At 38.6% G+C, this 23,113-nt stretch overlaps 2 protein-coding genes and 2 long non-coding RNA genes across 12 annotated transcripts in view; 2 read left to right on the top strand and 2 right to left on the bottom strand.

Moving 5' to 3' along the window:
* Positions 1–364: 364 nt before the first annotated feature.
* Positions 365–12,014, top strand: LOC146498943 (complement factor H-related protein 2-like). 5 transcript variants are annotated; one of them, XM_085138692.1, is made up of 10 exons: positions 365–650; positions 7,697–7,891; positions 8,018–8,188; positions 8,752–8,919; positions 9,477–9,545; positions 10,048–10,233; positions 10,365–10,559; positions 10,686–10,868; positions 11,492–11,671; positions 11,766–12,014. In XM_085138692.1, the coding sequence occupies exons 1-10, from the start codon at positions 557–559 to the stop codon at positions 11,951–11,953; spliced, it is 1,629 nt and encodes a 542-aa protein (XP_084994818.1). In that variant the 5' UTR covers positions 365–556; the 3' UTR covers positions 11,954–12,014. The 5 variants fall into 5 exon arrangements, with proteins under 5 accessions (XP_084994818.1, XP_084994821.1, XP_084994822.1 ...); XM_085138695.1 differs by lacking the exon at positions 7,697–7,891 and having other exon boundaries at positions 366–650; XM_085138694.1 differs by lacking the exon at positions 9,477–9,545 and having other exon boundaries at positions 369–650; positions 10,051–10,233.
* On the bottom strand, positions 1,898–4,738 carry LOC146498944 (uncharacterized). The gene is made up of 2 exons (XR_014870356.1): positions 4,101–4,738; positions 1,898–2,877 (listed from the first exon to the last, which is right to left on the bottom strand). It is a non-coding gene; the product is annotated as an uncharacterized LOC146498944 (long non-coding RNA).
* Positions 12,015–12,944: 930 nt separating the features above from the next.
* The window catches only part of LOC146498939 (complement factor H-related protein 1-like), a 47,992-nt gene continuing 37,823 nt past the window's right edge, over positions 12,945–23,113 (top strand). The window contains exons 1-4 of one of the 3 annotated variants that reach the window (XM_085138703.1): positions 12,945–13,003; positions 13,860–14,054; positions 14,181–14,363; positions 14,923–15,090. In XM_085138703.1, the coding sequence (XP_084994829.1) occupies positions 13,979–14,054; positions 14,181–14,363; positions 14,923–15,090 (427 nt within the window). In that variant the 5' untranslated portion in view covers positions 12,945–13,003; positions 13,860–13,978. The remainder of the gene's footprint in view (positions 13,004–13,859; positions 14,055–14,180; positions 14,364–14,922; positions 15,091–23,113) is intronic. The other 2 variants (XM_085138701.1, XM_085138702.1) reach the window with 2 other exon arrangements.
* Positions 14,966–23,064, bottom strand: LOC146498942 (uncharacterized). Of its 3 annotated transcripts, none has more exons than XR_014870352.1 (3): positions 23,040–23,064; positions 20,831–21,604; positions 14,966–20,735 (listed from the first exon to the last, which is right to left on the bottom strand). It is a non-coding gene; the product is annotated as an uncharacterized LOC146498942 (long non-coding RNA). The 3 variants fall into 3 exon arrangements; XR_014870351.1 differs by lacking the exon at positions 23,040–23,064 and adding an exon at positions 22,937–23,032; XR_014870350.1 differs by lacking the exon at positions 23,040–23,064 and having other exon boundaries at positions 20,831–23,032.

Below are 23,113 nucleotides of genomic sequence, written 5' to 3'. Positions count from 1 at the left end.
TAAGTGTAGTTTAGACTGTTCATTTATATTCAGACTGCTTTACTTTAAAAAAAAAAAAAATTCCAACTCAAACCTTGATAAGATTAAAAATGTTCTTTGCTCTATTGATTCCTGCAGATGATTAACAGGAACAAAAAATCAAATCAACATTTGGCCATTTATAAATATTTGTGTTTTCACCAACTGGTGAATTGTATTTTTAATGGCATGACATGACCTCATAATAATAATTTATATAACAGCCTGAAAAGGACTTGGACTTGTCATAGTAGCAGGTATTTATCACAGCCTCCTCTTCCTCATTTGTCTACTGAGTTATCTAATTATCTAGTTTTTGCAGTGTGTGACTTTGTTATGTGTAATAACATTAGGGAAGGATTATGGTGTTTATAAGAGTTTGTTAGGGTCCCACTGTGTCATTAAAGTGGCAGCATGTGATCACAGTATTTATATCTGTTTCCAGTGAGCCAGAGATTGTTTTTGGAGGCAGGAACAGACTTGTGTAAATCATTGAACAACTTTTTTTTTCTCAGTCTGCAGTGTTTAGTTTTCTTTGATGGATCAGACGCACAAAGGCAACATGCACGCAATAACCAAAAGCAGGATCCTGTTTTTGTGCATATGTTCACTGACGTCAGTGAAGAGTCAAGGTAAGTACTTCAAGTGATATCAATTATTACATGATGTTTAGATGGTTTTCATGTTAATGTGAATAATGGGAGTTTATCCAGGAGTTAGTGTCATGAACTGGCTGTGTAATGCAGGCAGGGTAGGACTTAAATGCAGACTCACGGAGACAGCACTTAGACCTCCAAAACATTATGTCGACAAAAAGTACTGCAGCTGGAGGGCGACACAGAGGACAAAGACACAATTGGAGCCTAAGTGTACAAAAAGGTAATATAGAATAAACTCAGAATTAACAAATGAACCTTAAAAACACACAACACCTCAACACATAAGAAACATGAAATACTGGGTCAAAAACACCCAGAACCATGACGCTTAGACCTGGGACTTTTCACTCCTAATTTATCAAAAAATAAATCAATGTTGCAAATTCTTTATTTAGCAAGTTGAGTTTGAGTTTCATCAATTAAATTAAGTCATTCTTACTTATTTAAATAAAGTATATTAGTTGCTTGATGTTTGGATGTCCTGGTATTGATCTGAGAAAGAAAAAAGAACCTGTATTTATGTCTTTGTTATGATTTTGAGGGTTTTCTTCTAATGGTTTTTCACACCAGCTCAGCAGTGTCCATCAATTAATGTTCCCAGTAATGTGAATGTGATATGAGATGCAGAAGAAGCAATTTCCAGCAATGTAGTTCGATTTAGTTCGAAAGGAGAGGGGGGCCCTGCTGCTTCCAAATAGAGCACATTTCATTCATAATGTTGTAAATCCAAGCCCATTCATGTATTCATGATTTGAATCCTGGTCTGTGCGAAATCCCAGAAATAAACCCTAGACAAAGTGAATCTGTGAACAAAGGTGTAGGTCTATTAGGTTATGTTGTGGTGATCCCCGGGTTGGGGGATTTGTGTTCATACTGGAGTGCAAAATTAAAACCAATGGAAGATGAACAATAAGAGAGAGAAAAGAAGAGGAGAAGAAACAAGCAAAAGATGCAGGTAAGCAGATGTGTCATTGGATAATGGCAGGTCATCCTGAAACAATCAGAATCAGAATACTTTATTAATCCCTAAGGAAATAATGTGGGTTACAGTTGCTCCGAGAAGAAATGGTAAAAATAGCAACAGTAACAGACTAAACTCCAAACAATACATTATGTTACAGATTTTAATATTAATTAGTCATTGTCAATTGCTGATTTGTCCTGTTCTCATTGTATGACGAATTAAGATGGCTGTTTGGTAGCCATTTGCTTACTATGCATACTCTCTCTCTCTTCATATGTGTGTGTGTGTGTGTGTGTGTGTGTGTGTGTGTGTGTGTGTGTGTGTGTGTGTGTGTGTGTGTGTGTGTGTGTGTGTGGAGGGGGGTGGTGAGTGTTTGCCAAGGGCGCCAGACAGGCTAGGACTGCCACTGCTTTGGAGTGCGGCAATCCAAAATGTGACAGTAAAGCAAAGATTGCTTTTAGAAGCGCCTTCTTTCAGCAGTTAAATAGTAACAGCCAAACAATCACCAACCACCTGAAAGAGAATAGAGCAGCAACTCTGAAATTGAACTTCTAAAATTGTAATTAATAAGAAAACATTGCAGCTGCTTTGCTGGTTTTGCCAGTAAAGCGATCGCTTTCACTTTATCAGAAATCTTCCTTTCACAACAGGTTAATCAGCAATTACCTTTTATGTACACAATTTAAATTGATGTTTTATTAGTTTTCTTATTTATACAACATGTACAACAAATTCAACTTAATCACCGTGGGGGGAAAAGCAAGGCAAAACAAAACAACAACAAAAGAGACAAACGGACAAAAACAAACGAAACACAAAAACAAACTGAACAAACCAAGAAATACAATGACATTATACAAAATCGGGCCTCCCATTTTGTACATATTTCAACCATTTCAACCAATAGTCTTCAAATAAGTCCGCCTGCCACTTTAGCCTAAAAGGTATTCTTTCCATAACAAAAATAGTATATATCACATCAATCCATTTATCTATAGTAGGAGTATCCTCTTTAAGCCAAAGGCAAGTTAGAGATTAGATGAAACGTTATTAATCCCTCGGGTGGGTTCCTCCGGGAAATTCAGTTATGGCCTTTTTGGAAGCTACCGACAGCACACTGAACAAATATTTATCCAGTTTGCATAGATTAAGACTCTCTAGGTTGCCTAGGTACAATAATGCAAAATGAAATTGTATTCTCTTTTGGAAGATTGTTTCCATGACCTTATGTATTTCCTTCCAAAATGGAACCACACAGGGACATTCCCAAAAAATGTGGAAATGATTTGCTGTTGCATGTCCACAATGCCTCCAGCATGTTGTATTCTGAGAATAATTGGATTTTTGAGCTGGGGTAATAAAATAACGAATTACATTCTTCCAACTGAATTCCCTCCACAAGGGGGAGCTTGTTACTGACCACTGCTGCCTACAGATCCCATCCCATTCCTCTCCTGTTAGGGATATATTGCTCTCTGTTTCCCATCTTGCTTTAACTTATCTTGTATCATCACCCTGTAGATTGATCAGTGAACAATATAATTTGAAAATAATTTTTTTATAGGGTCCATCTCTATATGCATTCTCGAATATATATATAATCTCTTCCTTCCCCATTGATAACTGAGGATTTTTAAACTTTTTATTCAGGAAGTCCCTCAGTTGCAAGTATCTAAAAAAATCTTGATTTTGCAACCCAAACTTTTTCTTAAGGTCCTGGAAACTCATCACTTTTCCATTTTTTCAACAAGGTACTGTATGTGGTGAGACCTTTATTTGCCCATGTTTTGAATGTCGAGTCAATCTTACTAGGCAAAAATTCTGGGTCATATGCAAACCACTTAAGGAATCTGGCCCTCTGGTTTAATTGATACTTTTTAAGTACTCTTTCCCATATCTTTAATGAACTTACTATCCAAGGGTTGCCCGGGTCTCCCAGGAGTCGTAACTCTGAAGGATCTCCTATCAGTGCCCCGACAGGGAAATTACCTCCCAAGGACAATTCCACTTCCTTCCATCTTGAACAGTATCCAGGTTTACACCAGCCCACCAGATTTCTTATTTGTGTTGCCCTGTAGTAATCCTGTAGGCAAGGGAGGCCTAATCCTCCTTTATCCTTGGGAAGCTGAAGTGTTTTGAACTTAATTCTTGGCTTTTTACCCACCCATGTAAATCTTGAGAGGATCCTATCCCATTCTACAAAGTATAGATCAGGATTTTCTATAGAAACAGACTGGAATAAGTACAGTATATTTGGGAGCATATTCATTTTTATGATGTCCACTCTAGAAGAGATGCTTAGATAAAGGGTTAATGACCATCTGCTAATATCTAGCTTTTTTAAGTAGGGGGTAGATATTTGATAGTTCTTTTGTCCCAGCTTAGTTTGTACTTGCTGAGCAGATTTCTTTTTTTTTTGGATGGGGGGGGGGGGGGGGGGTATAAAAGCTACTAAGAACTTGGGTTTTATATTCAATTTATATCTCGAGTATAGCCCATCCTCCTTTAACACTGACATGAGCTTGTTACGACCCGTCTAGGGCCAGGCAGTAACACGAGTGAGGCACTCGCATCCCCCCCAAGACCCAAGCAGCCACAAGAGACAAATCCTTTAGTTTCACTGGGATTTATTTACAATGTGGAAAAAAAAGGAACCAAAACGGGAGTGTCAACGCTTCAGGGTGAGCCAAGGCCAAAACAACAAACAAAACAGATCTAAACAAATCCCACACCCCTGACCTCACCAAAACAAAGTCAAAAATAAAAACAGAGTCTAACCTCCTTAACTAACACAACACAGGAGAAAAACGGGTGATCAAAAGAAAACGGCAGCTCACCCCTACCCACTCCACTTTCACAACTCTCAAAAGCACTGCAGCCAGCAGCTGCCACGGGAAGACTGCTGGGCCATGAGGAGAAACGCGAAGACCTCTCTCGCTGTAGCGCTCCAGCCTCTTTTTAATGGGCGGGTCCTCCAGCTGGAACCAGTCATGTCATTGCAGTGTATCCATGCACCAATCGGAGGAGGGCCCTGGACCAGCTAAATTAACATAAGACATAACACCTGCACAAAACAAACACGTAAACATGCAAGGTCGTAACAAGCTCCATAAGTGATTCAGTAGGTTTTGATAAGTAAACCGAAACATCATCTGCGAACAAGGCCAATTTCTGCTCACTTCCAGCAATATTAATCCCTTTTATTTTACCATTCTGCCTAATCCTTTGAGCCAATGGCTCTATAAAAATAGAAAATAAGAGTGGACTCAGTGGGCATCCTTGTCTTGTGGAGCTTTCAAGCTTAAAAGCATCTGAAAGTTCACCGTTAATCTTTATTTTTGCAGTTGGGCTATAATACAAAGCCCTCAATATTGTAATGATGGACCCATTAAACCCAAATCTAAGCATTGCTTGGAATAAAAATTCCCATCTCACAGAGTCGAAAGCTTTTTCAGCATCTAGACTCAATAATATAGCTGGTATTTTATTTCGATTAATATGTCTAACAATTTGCAGAGTTCTCTTAACACTATCGTGGGTTTGGCGCGACCTAATAAATCCAGTTTGGTCTAGATTTATTATCCTTGGGATAATCCCTTCAAGTCTTCGTGCTATGATTGATGTAAACAATTTGTAATCTACATTTAATACACTTATTGGCCTGTAGTTGGAACATTCTAGTTTGTCTTTATCATCTTTAGGTATAACAGAAATTATGGCTTGGTTCCATGAGGAGGGTGTTTCTCTCTTCGTAAGTAGCCAATTAAAGTTTTAAGTAAGACCGGTGTCAAAGGTTCCCCTAATTTCTTATACCACTCCGCAGTAAAACCATCTGTACCTGGAGATTTGTTTGCCTTTAGTTTTCCAATCGCGATGTGAAGTTCTTCCCTTGTAATTTGCTTCACTAATGATTTGTTTTCTTCTACTGTAAGTTTAGGGAGGTGTAACATGTCAAGCAAACTCTCCATTTGATCATCGTTGTTTGTGGGTGGTCGTGAATATAATTTGTCATAGTATCTCTTAAAGCAATCCTTAATTTCCTCTATACCCTGCATTTCCATTTTGGTTTCCGGGTCCCTTATCCTGTATATTGTTCTGTCTGCTTGTTGTTTCCTTAATCTATATGCCAGTTGTTTCATATATTTAGCTCCCCCCTCATAATATCTTTTTTTGGTCAACATTAATTTTGTTTGGATGTCATGAGTGTATATCTCATTAATTAAATTTCTCTTCTTTGCCATTCCTAATTTTGTCTTAGTATCAATAGTATTTTTATGTGTGGCCTCGAATTACAATAGTTCCGACTGCAACTTCTAGAATCTTGCAACTTTGGATTTTTTAATATTGGAGGTTATAGCAATAACTTTTCCTCTCATCACTGCTTTGCACGCATCCCACAAAATCGGTGGGGGTAACTCATCTTTATCATTGAATTCCAGGTATTCAGCAATGTCTTTTGTCAACTGTTCACATGTCCGTTCATTCAGTATACTAGAATTTAATTTCCAGTTGGTTATTTTTCTCCTTTGAGTAGAGTTTAAAGATAAATATTGAGGGCAGTGATCAGAAAAGTCCATTGGCCCAATATGGCACTCATGTATTCTGTTCATATCAGTACCAAAAGTGAGGAAGTAGTCTATTCTCGAATAAGTTGCATGTGGAGATGAATAGTAAGTATAGTTCCTTGCCGTTGGATTAAGATGCCTCCAAGTATCCACCAATCCCATCTCCTCTATCAGAAGGTTCAGTTTTCTAGTTAGTTTTTGTGATTGAGATATTCTCTCCCCCGATGCGTCCAGATGTGGTTTTAATGTAATATTAACGTCTCCTCCGCAGACAAGTAATCCCTGTGCCTCTGTCACTACTTTCTCGAGTACTTGCCTATAGAAATCAAATGTGGAACCTGGAGGAATATAAACATTATAGAACGTGATCAATTCCCCATCCAATTTCCCCTGTACCAGGATAAATCTGCCTTCTCTATCCCTAATTGTAGCAAAGTGTTCAAAAATGACCCTCCCTGATATTAAAATAACCACCCCTCTTGTAGGTCTTAAACCATTTGAAGAGTCATAAGCATGCTTGAAACCTTGTCTCTTAAGTGTCTCGTGCTCAAGGCCCACCAAATGTGTCTCTTGTAGAAATGCCACATCAATATCCTCTCTTTTCAGTTTACGAAGAATTTTTCCCTGCTTTGTCCAGCTTTGGAGTCCATTTACATTAAGTGAGAGTACCTTTAACATTTGGCTTTATTATAACGCCAGACAGAACAATGAATGTGCATTCCAAATGTCACTGAAATAAAACATTGTGCCCCCACTGTTAACACAAAACTAAGATAAGTACATAAAAACAATAGAACCAATATAGAGTCGTCCATATACTCAGGATCATTCGACCCCTTTAGGTCCCTGTTGGAGAGAGGAGAGAAAGGACCCACCATACGGTGGGGGCTCTCCCTAGTGTTGTGGCGACTGTCCAACTGGTATATCCCACTTACACTAGATGAGTCCAACATATATGGTAACTTATAAATCTGATCAACTGAACTATCAACATACCGACTTGGACACAATGAAACCAAATAGAGCATATTACCTTCTTATTTAGACTGCTTGCCTGTGAGTGTAGCTCCTATCCTCCTTGTCATTCATATTTAGTAGTCTCTTCTATATTCCCGCAGTTTGCGTCGGACTCGAGTTTCCATTCGTGGCCCTCTGTCCCTCTCTATATCCACTCCGTGCCATGAAAATGCGTTACATACTTTCTCTTCGGTGCTGGGTCCCGAGTTTGCGCGTGTGGGGGCCACCTCTATGCCCCGTGTTCTTAGATCCTTGTAAGACCGCGGACCGGTGCTCCAGTATGTACACTTTCATGACCAATTGTTGCAGTTGTATTCATTACTTTGACTTTACTCTTCAGCAGTTTCAACATGTGAAGCACCGGTGATTGAAAATGGTTTTGTACTTGGAGATATCAAAGAGTATTGGTCATGGTATTGCTCTGTCTTGGTACAACACACTAACTCATGTGCTGCATTTCCCATCATATGCAGAAATAAAATGTGAGCTGACACTGCCACCACTCCGAGGAACCACATATGAACCTGCTCATAGAAGTAGGTTTTCACCTGGTGAAAAGGTAACATTTACATGTGAGGAGAGATCCTGGATTGGGACAACCCGCACGCGCTCATTTGAGACTACTTGCAATGAGGATGGACAGTGGTCTGTCAGACCAGTATGTCAAGGTATAAAACTACAAAAGCTTTAGACACATATTCTAAGCTCACTGTTCTTTGCTTTCATGTAGTTCAATCAGCCATGAGGATGATGAACAATTTTTCGAAGATTATCAAGTCTTTCTTTCTTTACAGAGGTTACATGCAGCCGTCCACATGATAGACTTTTGTACTCTTGGCCTGATGAGACAAAGAAATTGGGTGATACTGTCAGGTACACATGTAGATCAGGATACAAGAGGAAAGATGACGTCACTCGGGCCACATGCACCAGAGATGGATGGGAACCAAATCCACTTTGTCAAGGTATGGTGAAGTTTAGTTCACTTTTCTTCTAATTCTGACATAATCTTTTTAATTTCTTTAATATTAGTCCATATTTGAGAAAACAGGAGAGGATTGCAGAATATCTTTGGTCAAACAGAAGCCTTAAAGGATCATTCAGTCATAGAGTAAAATCTTACAAACCAGCAATATAAATTTTAGAGACTCTGTGTGATAGTTCATAGTGAAAGAAAATGGTAATAACATTCATTTTTTTGTTTATTTGTGTACTAACCAAGCACTAAGCGAAAGAGTGTACAAATACTCACTGGATACTATTTTCTGTACAGACTGCAAGAAACATTTTTACTGCAACAACAACTTTCAGCTGGATGTTGAATCCACAACTGAACATTTTTCTTGTCCTTTGACTGAACATATTCAAATATAAAATACAGAACTGTTAAATGGAATCACATTTACACTGGGGAGCTGCTGCTTTTACTTAAATGATTATATGAAAGTATCTGAATGTTTTGCATGACAAAATTATCTGAATCAAAGTAAATGCAGAAGCTTAATAAATGTGGTTTTGTTCCTTTCAGAGATAAAATGCGGGAGGCAACAGTTTAATAATGCAGATATTATTGGAAACATTCAGGCTGAATACAGGTACAACGACCGTGTCCAGTATAACTGCAAGAGAGGTTATGAAAGAAGTTTCACTCTAACCTGTGGAGAAGATGGCTGGCATGGGTCTAATGAATGTACAGGTAAGAAAATGCAATAAACTTAAAAGGATACATTTATTCAGTTATTCAAGGACTACTGTTTTTCATGACAAATATAAATATTGTAAACAACTGATGACAAAAGACAAATGTATAAACTCTGTATAAAAAGTGAGCATTGCTTTCAGGACTGAAAAGTGAATCCGATATGAAAGTTCAGTCAACATGAATTCTCTCAAATTGGGGAACTTGCAGAAAAGCATCTGGTTCTACAGAAGTCTATTGAAAAATATCTTTAGATCCCTTGATGAGCTCATAAACATTTTTCTTTTGTGAAGCTCATATATATCAAAGAGTAACAAGTATTTTCCTTGACAATGATGTCATCGCCTTGTCCATCCTCTTCGGGGATTTCTTGTCCTGAAAATAAAGTAAGGGTTATACTTTCCACACATACAAATCTGCTTGGGGTTCACTCGGATCCCAGTGCAATACATTTTGTCATCAGATGGTTAGAGCAAGGTTTCATGCGAAGGTACTGATTTTTTTTTTTTTTGAATTTTTTTTTTTTTTTTGACAGTGCTAACTTATCCAAAAAGAATTTCTATGGTATTGCACCAGGTGGCAGACGTCAAGCAGACATCAAAGAAGTATAACAGGAATAGCAAGTAGGCCTTTGGGTCTCCGGTTGTCCATGTCTGCATCAGAGTATAACTTAGGTTTAACACACACATGCATATTTACAAACCTAAATATGGAAAGTTGGAACACTGCATAAAATGTCAATACAAAGACAAGTCAATGATTTACAAGTCTCATATTTTAGTCACAATAGAACACAATCTAGATAGAAATCAATCTACCCAGTTAATTGAATTATTGGACTTTGAAGTTTGGTTTATTTAAAGTATCTGTTTGAATCCGGGACCAACCAACAATCAATCACCAACCACCTGAAAGAGAATAGAGCAGCAACTTTGAAATTGAACTTCTAAAATTGTAATTAATAAGAAAACATTGCAGCTGCTTTGCTGGTTTTGCCAGTAAAACGATCACTTTCACTTTATCAAAAATCTTCCTTTCACAACAGGTTATTCAGCAATTACCTTTATGTACACTTTCATGACCAATTGTTGCAGTTGTATTCATTACTTTGACTTTACTCTTCAGCAGTTTCAACATGTGAAGCACCGGTGATTGAAAATGGTTTTGTACTTGGAGATATCAAAGAGTACAATGAACATGAAATCCTAAACTATGAATGCAATCCTCAATATAAACGTGCTCAAGATTTACCTTCAAGGTGCACAAAGATAGGAGACAGAACAGCGTGGATCCCCACACCTGGATGTGAAGGTAAACATAAATTACATACAGTTTATACATTAAATGCCACTGACTAGTCAGATCTGGAGCTGGATGTCATGGTATTGCTCTGTCTTGGTACAACACACTAACTCATGTGCTGCATTTCCCATCATATGCAGAAATAAAATGTGAGCTGACACTGCCACCACTCCGAGGAACCACATATGAACCTGCTCATAGAAGTAGGTTTTCACCTGGTAAAAAGGTAACAGTTACATGTGAGGAGAGATACTGGATTGGGACAACCCGCACACGCTCAGTTGAGACTACTTGCAATGAGGATGGACAGTGGTCTGTCAGACCAGTATGTCAAGGTATAAAACTACAAAAGCTTTAGACACATATTCTAAGCTCACTGTTCTTTGCTTTCATGTAGTTCAATCAGCCATGAGGATGATGAACAATTTTTCGAAGATTATCAAGTCTTTCTTTCTTTACAGAGGTTACATGTAGCCGTCCACATGATAGACTTTTGTCCCACTGGGAGCGCTCTTGGCGTTGGGAGACAAGGAAATTGGATGATACTGTCAGGTACACATGTAGATCAGGATACAAGAGGAAAGATGGCGTCACACGGGCCACATGCACAAGGGATGGATGGGAACCGAATCCACTTTGTCAAGGTATGGTGAAGTTTAGTTCACTTTTCTTCTACTTCAGATATGATCTCTTTAATTTCCATATTTCAGAAAACAGGACAGAAAATAATCTTTCTTGAATTGAAAGGTATCTTTGGTCAAACAGAAGCTTCAAAGGCTCCTCACAATAAAATCCTCATTCATACAGTAAGAAAGTGGGAGCCAGCTATATAAAAATTAGAGACTCTGTGATAGTTTGTAGTGAGAGAAAATAGCAATAACATTCATTTGCATTTTTTGTGTATTTGTGTACTAGCCAAGCACTAACCAAAGTAGTGTACAAATACTCATTAGATATTATTTTACTACAATTACAGTTTGCAAGTGACATGTACTACCACATCTTTCAGTTGCGTCTTGTTGCATGCAAACTTACCTTATCTTACCCGCATAGTGTTTTGTGGCAGGACAGAACAGTAACAGATAGTATGCTTTACTGCCCAGCAAGTGCAGAAATACAGTGTGAGTTTCTAGATTTTGAATAAGGAAACAGTCTTTTAAGTAAATTAATGAATGGTGAAGAAAAATTAACCAGCATACCAAGGTAATGTAGTATCACAGTTGCATGATCATCTTTTTGTCAATCTTGGCTCTTCACTTATTTTCAGAAATTCCATCCTGTGGGATACCTCCAGCTCTTGAGGATGGAGACACCAAGACTGCCATCAAAGAGCATTACAGCCATAATGAAACTATTGAATACATGTGTCAGAGGTACTACATTATGGAGGGAGAGCCTTACAAAACCTGCCTCTATGGTGAATGGACTGGACACATGAGATGCCTCAGTAAGTTACAGTTCTCCCCAATCTTAAGAATAATTTTATCATAATATTCTTTTACATCTTTATCATAATATTCTTATATCTTTGTCTCTTGCAGGGCCTTGCATTGTGAATGAAGATGAAATGAGACCCCATAACATCACCTTGAAATCAAGTGCCACTAAGTATTTAGTTCATGATGAAATAATAGAGTTCAGGTGTACCAGAGGATTATCTACTGGTACTGTGGCAATGCGTCAGAGATGTAATAGTGGTGTGTTAGTCCTACCCACATGCCGAGAGTGAAAAGTTGAAATGATTTCTTATCTTCTGTTTTCAGATGTGGAATAATAAATCACAGATTGTCTGATCTGGTCCGTTTTCTGCTTTCTTCCACTTCACACTAGAAGTAAAACTCATATGTTCATACAGACATGTTTCCCATATTTTGCAAGTACACTGATGAAAATTAAAATATATATCTAATCCACAAGCACTCTTAAGCAGTGTTGGTCAAGTTACTTGAAAAAAGTAATCGGTAACTAATTACTGATTACTTCCCCAAAAAAGTAATCCTGTTAATTTACTGATTACTTATTTTCAAAAGTAATTACTTAGTTACTTTTTAAAAACACGATTTACAACCTGAACAGGTGATAAAGCGATAGATCTGTCAGCCCAATTCTACCTTTTCTGCATAATCCATCATACAACCCATATGAAAAAGATATATATAAATCTTATAAAGTTTGTATCTGTCTTGTGTGAAACTTGTATGAAAAGCATACAAGAGTGAAAACAGATATAAGATCCCTTGAAAAATTATATAATGAAACTTGTATGTTTTGGATACTTACTAAAACAATATATGAAAGTAATGAGAAAGTGGCCACTTTCATGAGTAAATCATGTAAGTTTTTACTATTTCTTTTCCATATGGGAAAATGTAATCAAATGGAAAAGTCTCTTTTTTTTTAAACTTGTTTTATCAGTTTTAATCTTTTAACTTTATGCATCAAGCAAAAATTAAATTATATGCACCATTCTCTGACTTGAAGAAATTAGTTTAACATTTAAACCTATTTTCTGCACATTCCAGCACATAAAATAAACGATTTTTTGTGTTTACACTCAGTCTTTCAAATAGATGCAAGTAAAACACAGCAGAAAATAAATAAAGTCAAAGACTCAGCGGTCATGTTGCTCTATTTTCACCTGTAAAGCAGGAGTGGGGTAGGCGGAGGTTTGCCCAGGTGCAGGTGTGCCGCAGCGGTCAGTTGAAGAATCAGGTTGAAGAATCAAGGTGCACAAAAAACGGAGACAGAGCAGCGTGGATCCCCACACCTGAATGTGAAGGTAAACATAAACAGAATTACATACAGTTTATACATTAAATGCCACTGACTAGTGAGAACTGTCATGTTTCGGCTGTGTCCAGGCAGGAAAAGGATCCAAACGCAAAACTCAGCACACCGGAATTAAACTCAAAAAGCTGCTTTATTGCAGGATGGCATGGAAAACTAAACTGGGACATGGGTAAACTAAAACACAAGGAAACATAGCCATGAGGGAGACTACGACACTGACAAAGAGAAACACAGGGCTTAAATACACAGAGGGATAATGAGGGAATGAGACACAGAAGGAGAGCACAGCTGGGAGTAATCAGGCTGGACGAGACAAGGGAAGCAAAACTAGAAACACTCACATGAGACGTGGACCTTCAAAGTAAAACAGGAAACACACTGAACTCAAAACATGTAAACTTAACAGCAACTGAGACAGAACATAGGGAGCTGAAACATGGGACAGAAAGGCAAGGTAGACACAACATGAACATAACGACGCCCACAGGGAAAGAGCAAAACAGAGCACCGAAACACAGGACCTCTTTCAAAATAAAATAGGAAACAATGAAACACTGACATGACTACATGGACTTGACAACATAAGAAACAGACATGAAACACATGAAGGATAAGGGAGACTTAACACAAGGGTTGAAAACACAAGGGGAATAGAATAAGCAAATGAACAGAAATCTAATGAGCTTAAACATGCACTATAAACATCAAAATGAACTAAAACTCAAAACGCTGGGTCATAAGACCCAGGATCGTGACAAGAACTGGAGCTGGATGTTTGGATGTCATGGTATGTGTCTGTCTTGGTACAACACACTAACACGTGCTTCATTTCCAAACATATGCAGAAATAAAATGTGAGCTGACACTGCCACCACTCCGAGGAACCACATATGAACCTGCTCATAGAAGTAGGTTTTCACCTGCTGAAACGGTAAGAGTCACATGTGAGGAGAGATACTGGCTTATGGAAACCCGCACACGCTCAGTTGAGACTACTTGCAATAAGGGTGGACAGTGGTCTGTCAGACCAGTATGTCAAGGTATAAAACTACAAAAGCTTTAGACACATATTCTAAGCTCACTGTTCTTTGCTTTCATGTAGTTCAATCAGCCATGAGGATGATGAACAATTTTTCGAAGATTATCAAGTCTTTCTTTCTTTACAGAGGTTACATGCAGCCGTCCACATGATAGACTTTTGTCCTACTGGGAGGTCTCTTGGCGTGATGAGATAAATAAATTGGATGATATTGTCAGGTACACATGTAGATCAGGATACAAGAAGAAAGATGACGTCACTCGGGCCACATGCACCAGAGATGGATGGGAACCAAATCCACTTTGTCAAGGTATGGTGAAGTTTAGTTCACTTTTCTTCTAATTCTGACATGATCTTTTTAATTTCTTTAATATCAGTCCATATTTGAGAAAACAGGAGAGAACTGCAGAATATCTTTGGTCAAACAGAAGCCTCAAAGGATCATTCAGTCATAGAGTAAAAACATGCGAGCCAGCAATATAAATATTAGAGACTCTGTGTGATAGTTCATAGTGAGAGAAAATGGTAATAACATTTTTTTTTTTTTTTGTGTACTAACCAAGCACTAACCGAAAGAGTGTACAAATATTCATTACATGTTATTTTCTGTACAGTTGTCAAAAAACATTTCTACCACCACAACAACTTTCAGCTGGATGTTGAATCCACAACTGAACATTTTTCTTGTCCTTTGACTGAACATATTCAAATATGAAATACAGAACTGTTAAATGGAATCACATTTACACTGGGGAGCTGCTGCTTTTACTTAAATGATTATATTAAAGTATCTGAATGTTTTACATGTCAAAATTATCTGAATCAAAGTAAATGCAGAAGCTTAATAAATGTGTTTTTGTTCCTTTCAGAGATAAAATGCAGGAGGCAACAGTTTGATAATGCAGATATTACTGGAAAATTTCAGGCTGAATACAGGTACAACGATCGTGTCCAGTATAACTGCAAGAGAGGTTATAAAGGAAGTTTCACTCTAACCTGTAGAGAAGATGGCTGGCTTAGGTCTAATGAATGTACAGGTAAGAAAATGCAATAAACTTAAAAGGATACATTTATTTATTTATTTGTGGGCTCTTGTTTTTCATGACAAACATAAATATTGTAAAGAACTGATGACAAAAGACAAATATATAAACTGTATATAAAAGGTGAGCATTGCTTTCAGGAATGAAAAGTGAATCCGATATGAAAGTTCAGTCAACATGAATTCTCTCAAATCGGGGAACTCGCAAAAAGGCATTTGGTTCTACAGAAGTCTATTGAAAAATATCTTTAGATCCCTTGATGAGCTCACAAACATTCTTCATTTGAGAAGCTCATATATATCAAAGACTAACAAGTGTTTTTCTTGACAATGATGTCATTTCCTTGTCCATCTTCTTCTGGGATTTCTTGTCCTGCAAATAAAGCAAGGGTTATACTTTCCACACAAATCTGCTTGGGGTTCAATTGGATCCCAATGCCATAAATTTGTCATCAGATAGTTTGAGCGAGGTTTCGTGCCAAGGTCTGCATGCCTACCTATTTTTTTTTTTGACAACGCTAACGTCAATTCAATTAAATTCTATATAGCGCCAAATCACAAAAAAAGTTGCCTCAAGGCGCTTTATAGATACAGAGAAAAACCCAACAATCATATGACCCCCTATGAGCAAGCACTTTGGCGACAGTGGGAAGGAAAAACTCCCTTTTAACAGGAAGAAACCTCCGGCAGAACCAGGCTCAGGGAGGGGCGGCCATCTGCTGCGACCGGTTGGGGTGAGAGAAGGAAGACAGGATAAAAGACATGCTGTGGAAGAGAGACAGAGGTTAATAACAGATATGATTCAATGCAGAGAGGTCTATCAACACATAGTGAGTGATAAAGGTGACTGGAAAGGAAAAACTCAATGCATCATGGGAATCCCCGGCAGCCTACGTCTATTGCAGCATAACTAAGGGAGGATTCAGGGTCACCTGGTCCAACCCTAACTATATGCTTTAGCAAAAAGGAAAGTTTTAAGCCTAATCTTAAAAGTAGAGATAGTGTCTGTCTCCTGAATCCAAACTGGAAGCTGGTTCCACAGAAGAGGGGCCTGAAAACTGAAGGCTCTCCCTCCCATTCTACTTTTAAATACTCTAGGAACAACAAGTAGTTCTGAAGAGGGAGAGCGAAGTGCTCTAATAGGGTGATATGGTACTACAAGGTCATTAAGATAAGATGGGGCCTGATCATTTAAGACCTTGTATGTGAGGAGCAGGATTTTGAATTCAATTCTGGATTTAACAGGAAGCCAATGAAGGGAAGCCAAAACAGGAGAAATATGCTCTCTCTTTCTAGTCCCTGTCAGCACTCTTGCTGCAGCATTTTGGATTAGCTGAAGGCTTTTCAGCGCGTTTTTTGGACATCCTGATAATAATGAATTGCAGTAGTCCAGCCTGGAAGTAATGAATGCATGAACTAGTTTTCAGCGTCACTCTGAGACAGGATATTTCTAATTTTAGAGATGTTGCACAAATGGAAGTCTTACATATTTGTTTAATATGTGCGTTGAAGGACATGCCCTGGTCAAAAAAGACTCCAAGGTTCCTCACAGTGTTACTGGAGGCCAAGGTAATGCCATCCAGAGTAAGAATCTGGTTAGATACCATATTTCTAAGATTTTCAGGGCCGAGTACAATAACCTCAGTTTATCTGAATTAAGAAGCAGAAAGTTAGCGGCCATCCAGGTCTTTATGTCTTTAAGACATTCCTGCAGTTTAACTAATTGGTGTGTGTTACCTGGCTTCATAGATAGATAAAGCTGGGTGTCATCTGCATAGCAGTGAAAATTTATGCTATGTCTTCTAATGATGCTGCCTAGGGGAAGCATGTATAGTGTAAACAGAATTGGTCCTAGCACTGAACCCTGTGGAACTCCATAATTGACGTTAGTGTGTGAAGAGGACTCTCCATTTACATGCACAAATTGGAGTCTATTAGATAGATATGATACAAACAAGTGAAGTACCTGTAATACCTACAGCATGTTCTAATCGCCCTAATAGGATATTATGGTCAACAGTATCGAACGCTGCACTAAGGTCTAGCAGGACAAGCACAGAGATGAGTCCGCTGTCAGAGGCCATAAGAAGATCATTTGTAACCTTCACTAAAGCTGTTTCTGTGCTGTGATGAACTCTGAAACCTGACTGAAACTCTTCAAATAAGCCATTCCTCTGCAGATGATCTGTTAGCTGTTTGACAACTACTCTTTCAAGGATTTGTGATATGAAAGGAAGGTTGGAGATTGGCCTATAATTAGCTAAGACTGCTGGGTCTAGAGATGGCTTTTTGAGTAAAGGTTTAACTACAGCCAGCTTGAAGGCCTGTGGTACATAGCCGATTATTAGAGATAGGTTGATCATATTTAAGATCGAAGAATTAATTAATGGCAGGACTTCTTTGAGCAGTTTTGTAGGAATGGGGTCTAAAAGACACGTTGATGGTTTGGAGGATGTAATTATTGAAGTTAACTCAGAAAGATTGGAGAAAAAGAGTCTAACTTAACATCAATGGTACTAAGAGTAGCTGTAGATAATATTACATCTGTATGATGATTATTGGTAATTTTTTCTCTAATGATAAAAATTTTATTTGTGAAGAAGTTCATGAAGTCATCACTAGTTAACGTTAAAGGGATGGTTGGCTCAAAAGAGCTCTGACTTTTTGTCAGCCTGGCTACAGTGCTGAAGAGAAACCTGGGGTTGTTCTTATTTTCTTCAATCAGTGATGAGTAGTAAGCTGTTCTGGCTTTGCGGAGGGCTTTCTTATAAAGCAGCAAAGTATTTCTCCAGGCTAAATGATGATCCTCTAAATTTGTGACACGCCATTTCCTCTCCAGATTACGAGTCATCTGCTTTAGGCTACGTGTTTGAGAATTATACCACGGAGTCAGGTACTTCTGATTAGAGACCTTAGTTTTCACTGGAGCTACAGTATCCAGAGTCGTACGTAGTGAGGAGGTGAAATTATTAACAAGATAATCGACCTCTGTTGGAGTAGCGTTCAGATAGCTGCTCTGCTCTATGTTGGTACAGGTCATTGAAGATGACAACAGTGGGTGGATTATATTCTTAAACTTAGTTACAGCGCTTTCAGAAAGACATCTAGTGTGATAAAGTCTACTCTCCACTGCTGTGTAATCAATTATTGTAAATGTAAATGTTATGAGGAAATGATCAGACAGGAGAGGGTTTTCAGGAAACACAGTTAAATGTTCAGTTTCTATGCCATATGTTAAAACAAGATCTAGAGTGTGATTAAAGTGGTGGGTGGGTTCTTTTACATTTTGAGAGAAGCCAATTGAGTCTAATAACAGATTATATGTCATGTTGAGGCTATGGCCATGGTTATGGCCAGTTTGGCTATTGCTATATCTTGTCATTCTCTCCTTGCTGATATGAGTGAATGGAGCTCACACACCAGTCTCTCTCTTTCTAACTTTCAATCATCTACATGACTACCCTTCAGTCGTTGCGTGGATCAGGGATTTATTCTGTCCCTGGGCTGGGATCCATGTAGGGGGTCTCAACCGAGTCTCCCTTTTTTGCCAAGAGCCTTCCAGACCTCCTAGGACCGCCACTGCACACTGGTAACCATAGTGCCAGGTCTCGCTGTTCCTTTCAGCTGGACTGGGTGTGAGATCCTCTCCATCCCCTCCTTGAATTCTCTGGCCCAGCTTGGGCCCTTTCCATCAGACCCAATTCGCCTCTGGCACCACATGCTACTAGTGTCTGTACCGCTTACAGAACCATAACTCCATCGCTCCACCTGCAACTGAAAAAGGAAACTCCCCAGATAACCCTCTTTTGGCACATGGACCTTGCCATGCGTCAACTCCACACAATTAGAGATGCACAAAAAAGTTGCACATTCTCTCAAAAGATTCCCAGGGCTTCTCCCTTGGACTAACTCTACTCCCAGCCTGTAACCATTTCATAAGAAAACATTAGCCAGTGGTTAAATGTTAAGCTTGTTTAACTCCCAGCTCCACCTGGAGCCTGTATCCTGGAAGACAAATCTGTTAAATAAAACTTCACATTCGCAACCAACTGTAGATCATAAGAGCAATAAAGTATTCAGCATCAAAGACAAGTATCATGTGCAGGTTTTCTCAAATAATTAAACTACAATTATTGCCATAATTTGCCCCAAATCATGAATCATCCCAATTTATTCCACATTGTAATCAGTGACTTTCCTTAAGCAATGTCACTCCACTCATTTATCACTATGAGCTTTATAGTGGTCAGCTAATAAACCCAATATTAAACTATTCCATAAACTGCATCTCTTATTTGTTATCTCATGTCACTTGTCTGTCTCTGCTGAATCCTCTACATGCACTCTTAAAAAAACACAAACATTAGCAACACACATGGACAATCCTGGTGGTCAGGCGCAGGTCGACAGGTTCCAGAGGTGCTGCAAAAGGTCATAAAGTTAACCCTGCTGCTGTAAAAAGAATGACACTGGTTTCAACACAGGATGTGTCTCCCACTATATTCACTTCTCCCCTGTAATATTCAACATTTTCCCAAGAACACAGCGTAATAGCATAATCAACACACAGTTCCCTTCACTCATAAACCCAGTAGTCCTGTGGTAGAAAAAACATTAACCATTAGTGTGTGCTGCTATAACACATATCAAATCACCTGAAGAACTGTAATGCTGTAGAAAAGAGAATGTAGATGTTAGCGCTGCGCAGGTGTATACACACTTTCTCACAGTAACTTCTGTGAGCAACACAAGCCTATGAATCACACACCCCTAGTAGATTCACAAACACAGAAAGTGGCATTTAAAAGTTAAATCGGCACGGCCCAACGTTCATGCAACCTACGATGTTGGTGTCATCTTTCTGCTCCTGTAAAAAGAAACACACTTATATTCATTCACCCTTTGTCATGCCTAGGTGGAGGTGCAATCTTACATACTGGTGTCAAATCAGTCAGGTCTTGTGAGCTTTTGTCAGCTTTTACCAGTCAGTCAGTTTGTTTTTTCACTCATTCATTCATGCAATCATTCATCCATTCTTTCTTTGCTGATAGTGGAAACTATCGTCGCATTTCATTTCCACCCTCAGCAAAATGACGTCATTTCAAAAAGAAAAAGAAGAACTTCGGATTACCTCGCTGAATCCTTTTTGACAGGGACTCTCATTGTCCCAAATAAGTGGCTTTCTCCTGAGGCCATTGTAATTTTGGAGAAACTCACTTGCAACGATTTTCTCAACATGTCGTATAGTGCTTTTAATTCCCATCGTGCAGATCTGCTTAAAGAAAAGAAATTCACAAACAAGTTAGTGCACTGTTCAAAAACCAAAAAAATAAAATAAAAATAAAAACAACAGATCAAAATGAAAAATAAAAATACAAAAGCCCGGTCTTAGGACTTGTCCCAGAATATTCTTTCTCTAAAAAGTGAAAATACACCAAACCTAAAACTTGGTGGAAAAAAGAAAAATGCCAATTAAATCCCCAAAACTTTCACCAACCAACCCACGCACTTCACACAAACGCAATATTCTTTGAAATGATCAGTTTTCTTCCTTTGTCCCCAGGTGTGTGCCACGGTAAAACCTTCCCCATACATCAGAAACAAAAAACAAAACAAAAAACTAAAAGTCTGCTAGTTTCACTCATTTAAACTCTGGCTGCAGGATTCTGTTCACCCCTGCAATCATATTCCCCAAAATAATACTAATTCAGTTGTCTATGTATCCCTTCTCAGACAGGATGATGGTAACAGTATTGCCTACTTAAAATCGTGTTTGATCCTAATGAGCTTCATTACGTGTGTGTGTGTTAGTAGGGTTAATACATTTTCTATTTCTGTGTGTCCTTGTATGTACCTTCCCCCTTTTTTCTGAAACAAAACTCCGTTCACTCCAAATTTCGATTCAGAAACATCTAAATGAAAATCTCTGTCATGTCTGTTAGAAGTGACTGAAAGAGTAGGCTCTGTTTTGAGTTTTGTTCAAAAAAGAATGACTTTATATAGGGAAAAATATATATCACATCTGCAGGACACCTTAAACTAGTTTTTTAATTAAGCAGCAAGGCAGAACAAAGTCGGGGCTGTATCAAGACACGAGGACTAAACCCCAATTCAACCAGACCCAGAACTGATCTGGAATTAAAACAGGACTACAACAGTTCAAAATCAGGACTACTTAGGACTTAACCAAAACAGAACCAGAATCAAAACACTCAAAATCATCATAGACCTGCACTACACTTATTTTTTAATTCTACCAAAGTCCACTATTTAGATTGAGAAAAGTTTATATAATTATTTAGCCTTGCTGTGCAAACAAGCCTGCATAACTTAATAAATATAGAATTTGAAAAATAACAAACCTAAAAAGAAACATTAGGTACGAGATACATGAGTACCTATGATACGGTGATACTTTTGGTAAACAACCATTTGACTAACATGTGTGTCTCACCTGCTCTTGTTCCATCTCTGTTCTGTCCTCATTCTCCTCTCTCTCCCTCTTTGTGCTGACAATCAAGCCAAACACTAGTGATGTGACGTTCTGTATCGAGGCTTCGAAGCGTGTGTCGAGTAATTGAGGGGACGTTTCCGCGAAGCGCGTATCGAGGCTTGCTTCATTTATGGGAGGAGCTGAAAATGATGACGTCCGAAGCCTCGCTGCCCGGCTGTACCACGTGACTGGTTCATGAAGCGGTTCAAACTTTGCCGCGAGATATGACAGCGATATGAACCCCTCAGACTTCATTCAAAAATGTAGGTGTTTGATGGAGAGTTGCGGTTAGTGAGAGTTAGAGACAGTTTGGAGAGAGTTTGGAGGTTTATGAGAGTGAGGAGAGAAAGTCAGGAGAGAATGGAGCCAGCTAAGAAGAGGAGGATGTCCTCCCCTGTGTGGGAACATTTTGATTTTATTCCTCCCAACAAGTTATGTAAATTTCTACAGAAGATGTATTTTCATAATACTGATGGTGCAATAAAACATATGTTAAGCTGTCTTTACATTTGTACAAGGTGAAGTGTTTGCTATGTGCCAGGGAGCTGGGATATAACAACAACACCTCATCCATGCTTAGGCACTACAGAGCTTTGCATGAGAATAGGGGGAACACCGATTGTGGAGCAAGACCAGGTGAACCATCAAATGCCATGATAATATAGCATGCAGTAATGTTACTAAATGATATAACAATATTATACAATGCAATAATTGACGTGTGTAATATTTATATTTGTGCTTTGTTTTTGTTGTCTTTCCTCAGGAGAACAATCTCAAATAGATGAAGACCTGGTTAGCATGGTGATTGAGGACTCCCAGCCATTTAGCATTGTGGAGGACAAAGGATTTAAAAGATTTGTTAAATCATTAAATCCTAGCTATGTTCTCCCCACTAAAAACGTCATAAAAGCAGTGAAAATTTAGTTTTTACAGAATAAAATGTGGGCAGGACTGAGGCTCAAAGCCTCAGTGTGTAGCTGTCCATACCTGAACGTTACAAAAGCACAACCACTGTCCATACCCCAACCACACCTCACCTCACAGTAAATGATCATTTCCATTTTAAGCATTTCCAAATGATCATTTTCCATACTGCCAGCATAAATATACAAAGTATACTGCCATCACTACAATATAGATGTTTTACACACTCCTTTTGTTGTTGACATTTACAGGCTGTGTGCAAAAGGCCACACTCTTCAAATTCATGCCAACTAATATTTTTACGTCCAGTAGATGTCCTACTAGAGCAAATGAAGCTTCAAGAAGCTTTGCGCTGGGGTGAACCAATTGGATGAAAAGCTTCAGTGCTTCATGAAGCTTCATCTGCCCATCACTACCAAACACCAACATCATCAAATATACAGTTGAAACCATATATATCAATCTTTCGTGATACACCGTCATATTTACATTATTTGTACAGGTCGAATTATTTGCTTTGGTACCTGGTCAAACTTCAGTTCTCCTCTGCCAGTGAGCTGTTAGAGAAACACAGCCAGGCAGCAGCTCCTCCCACCCC

This window comes from Neolamprologus multifasciatus, chromosome 17 (genome assembly GCF_963576455.1).
Source record: "Neolamprologus multifasciatus chromosome 17, fNeoMul1.2, whole genome shotgun sequence".
In the NCBI taxonomy this organism is placed as follows: domain Eukaryota; kingdom Metazoa; phylum Chordata; class Actinopteri; order Cichliformes; family Cichlidae; genus Neolamprologus; species Neolamprologus multifasciatus.
This window is presented reverse-complemented; position numbering and strand designations above follow the sequence as displayed.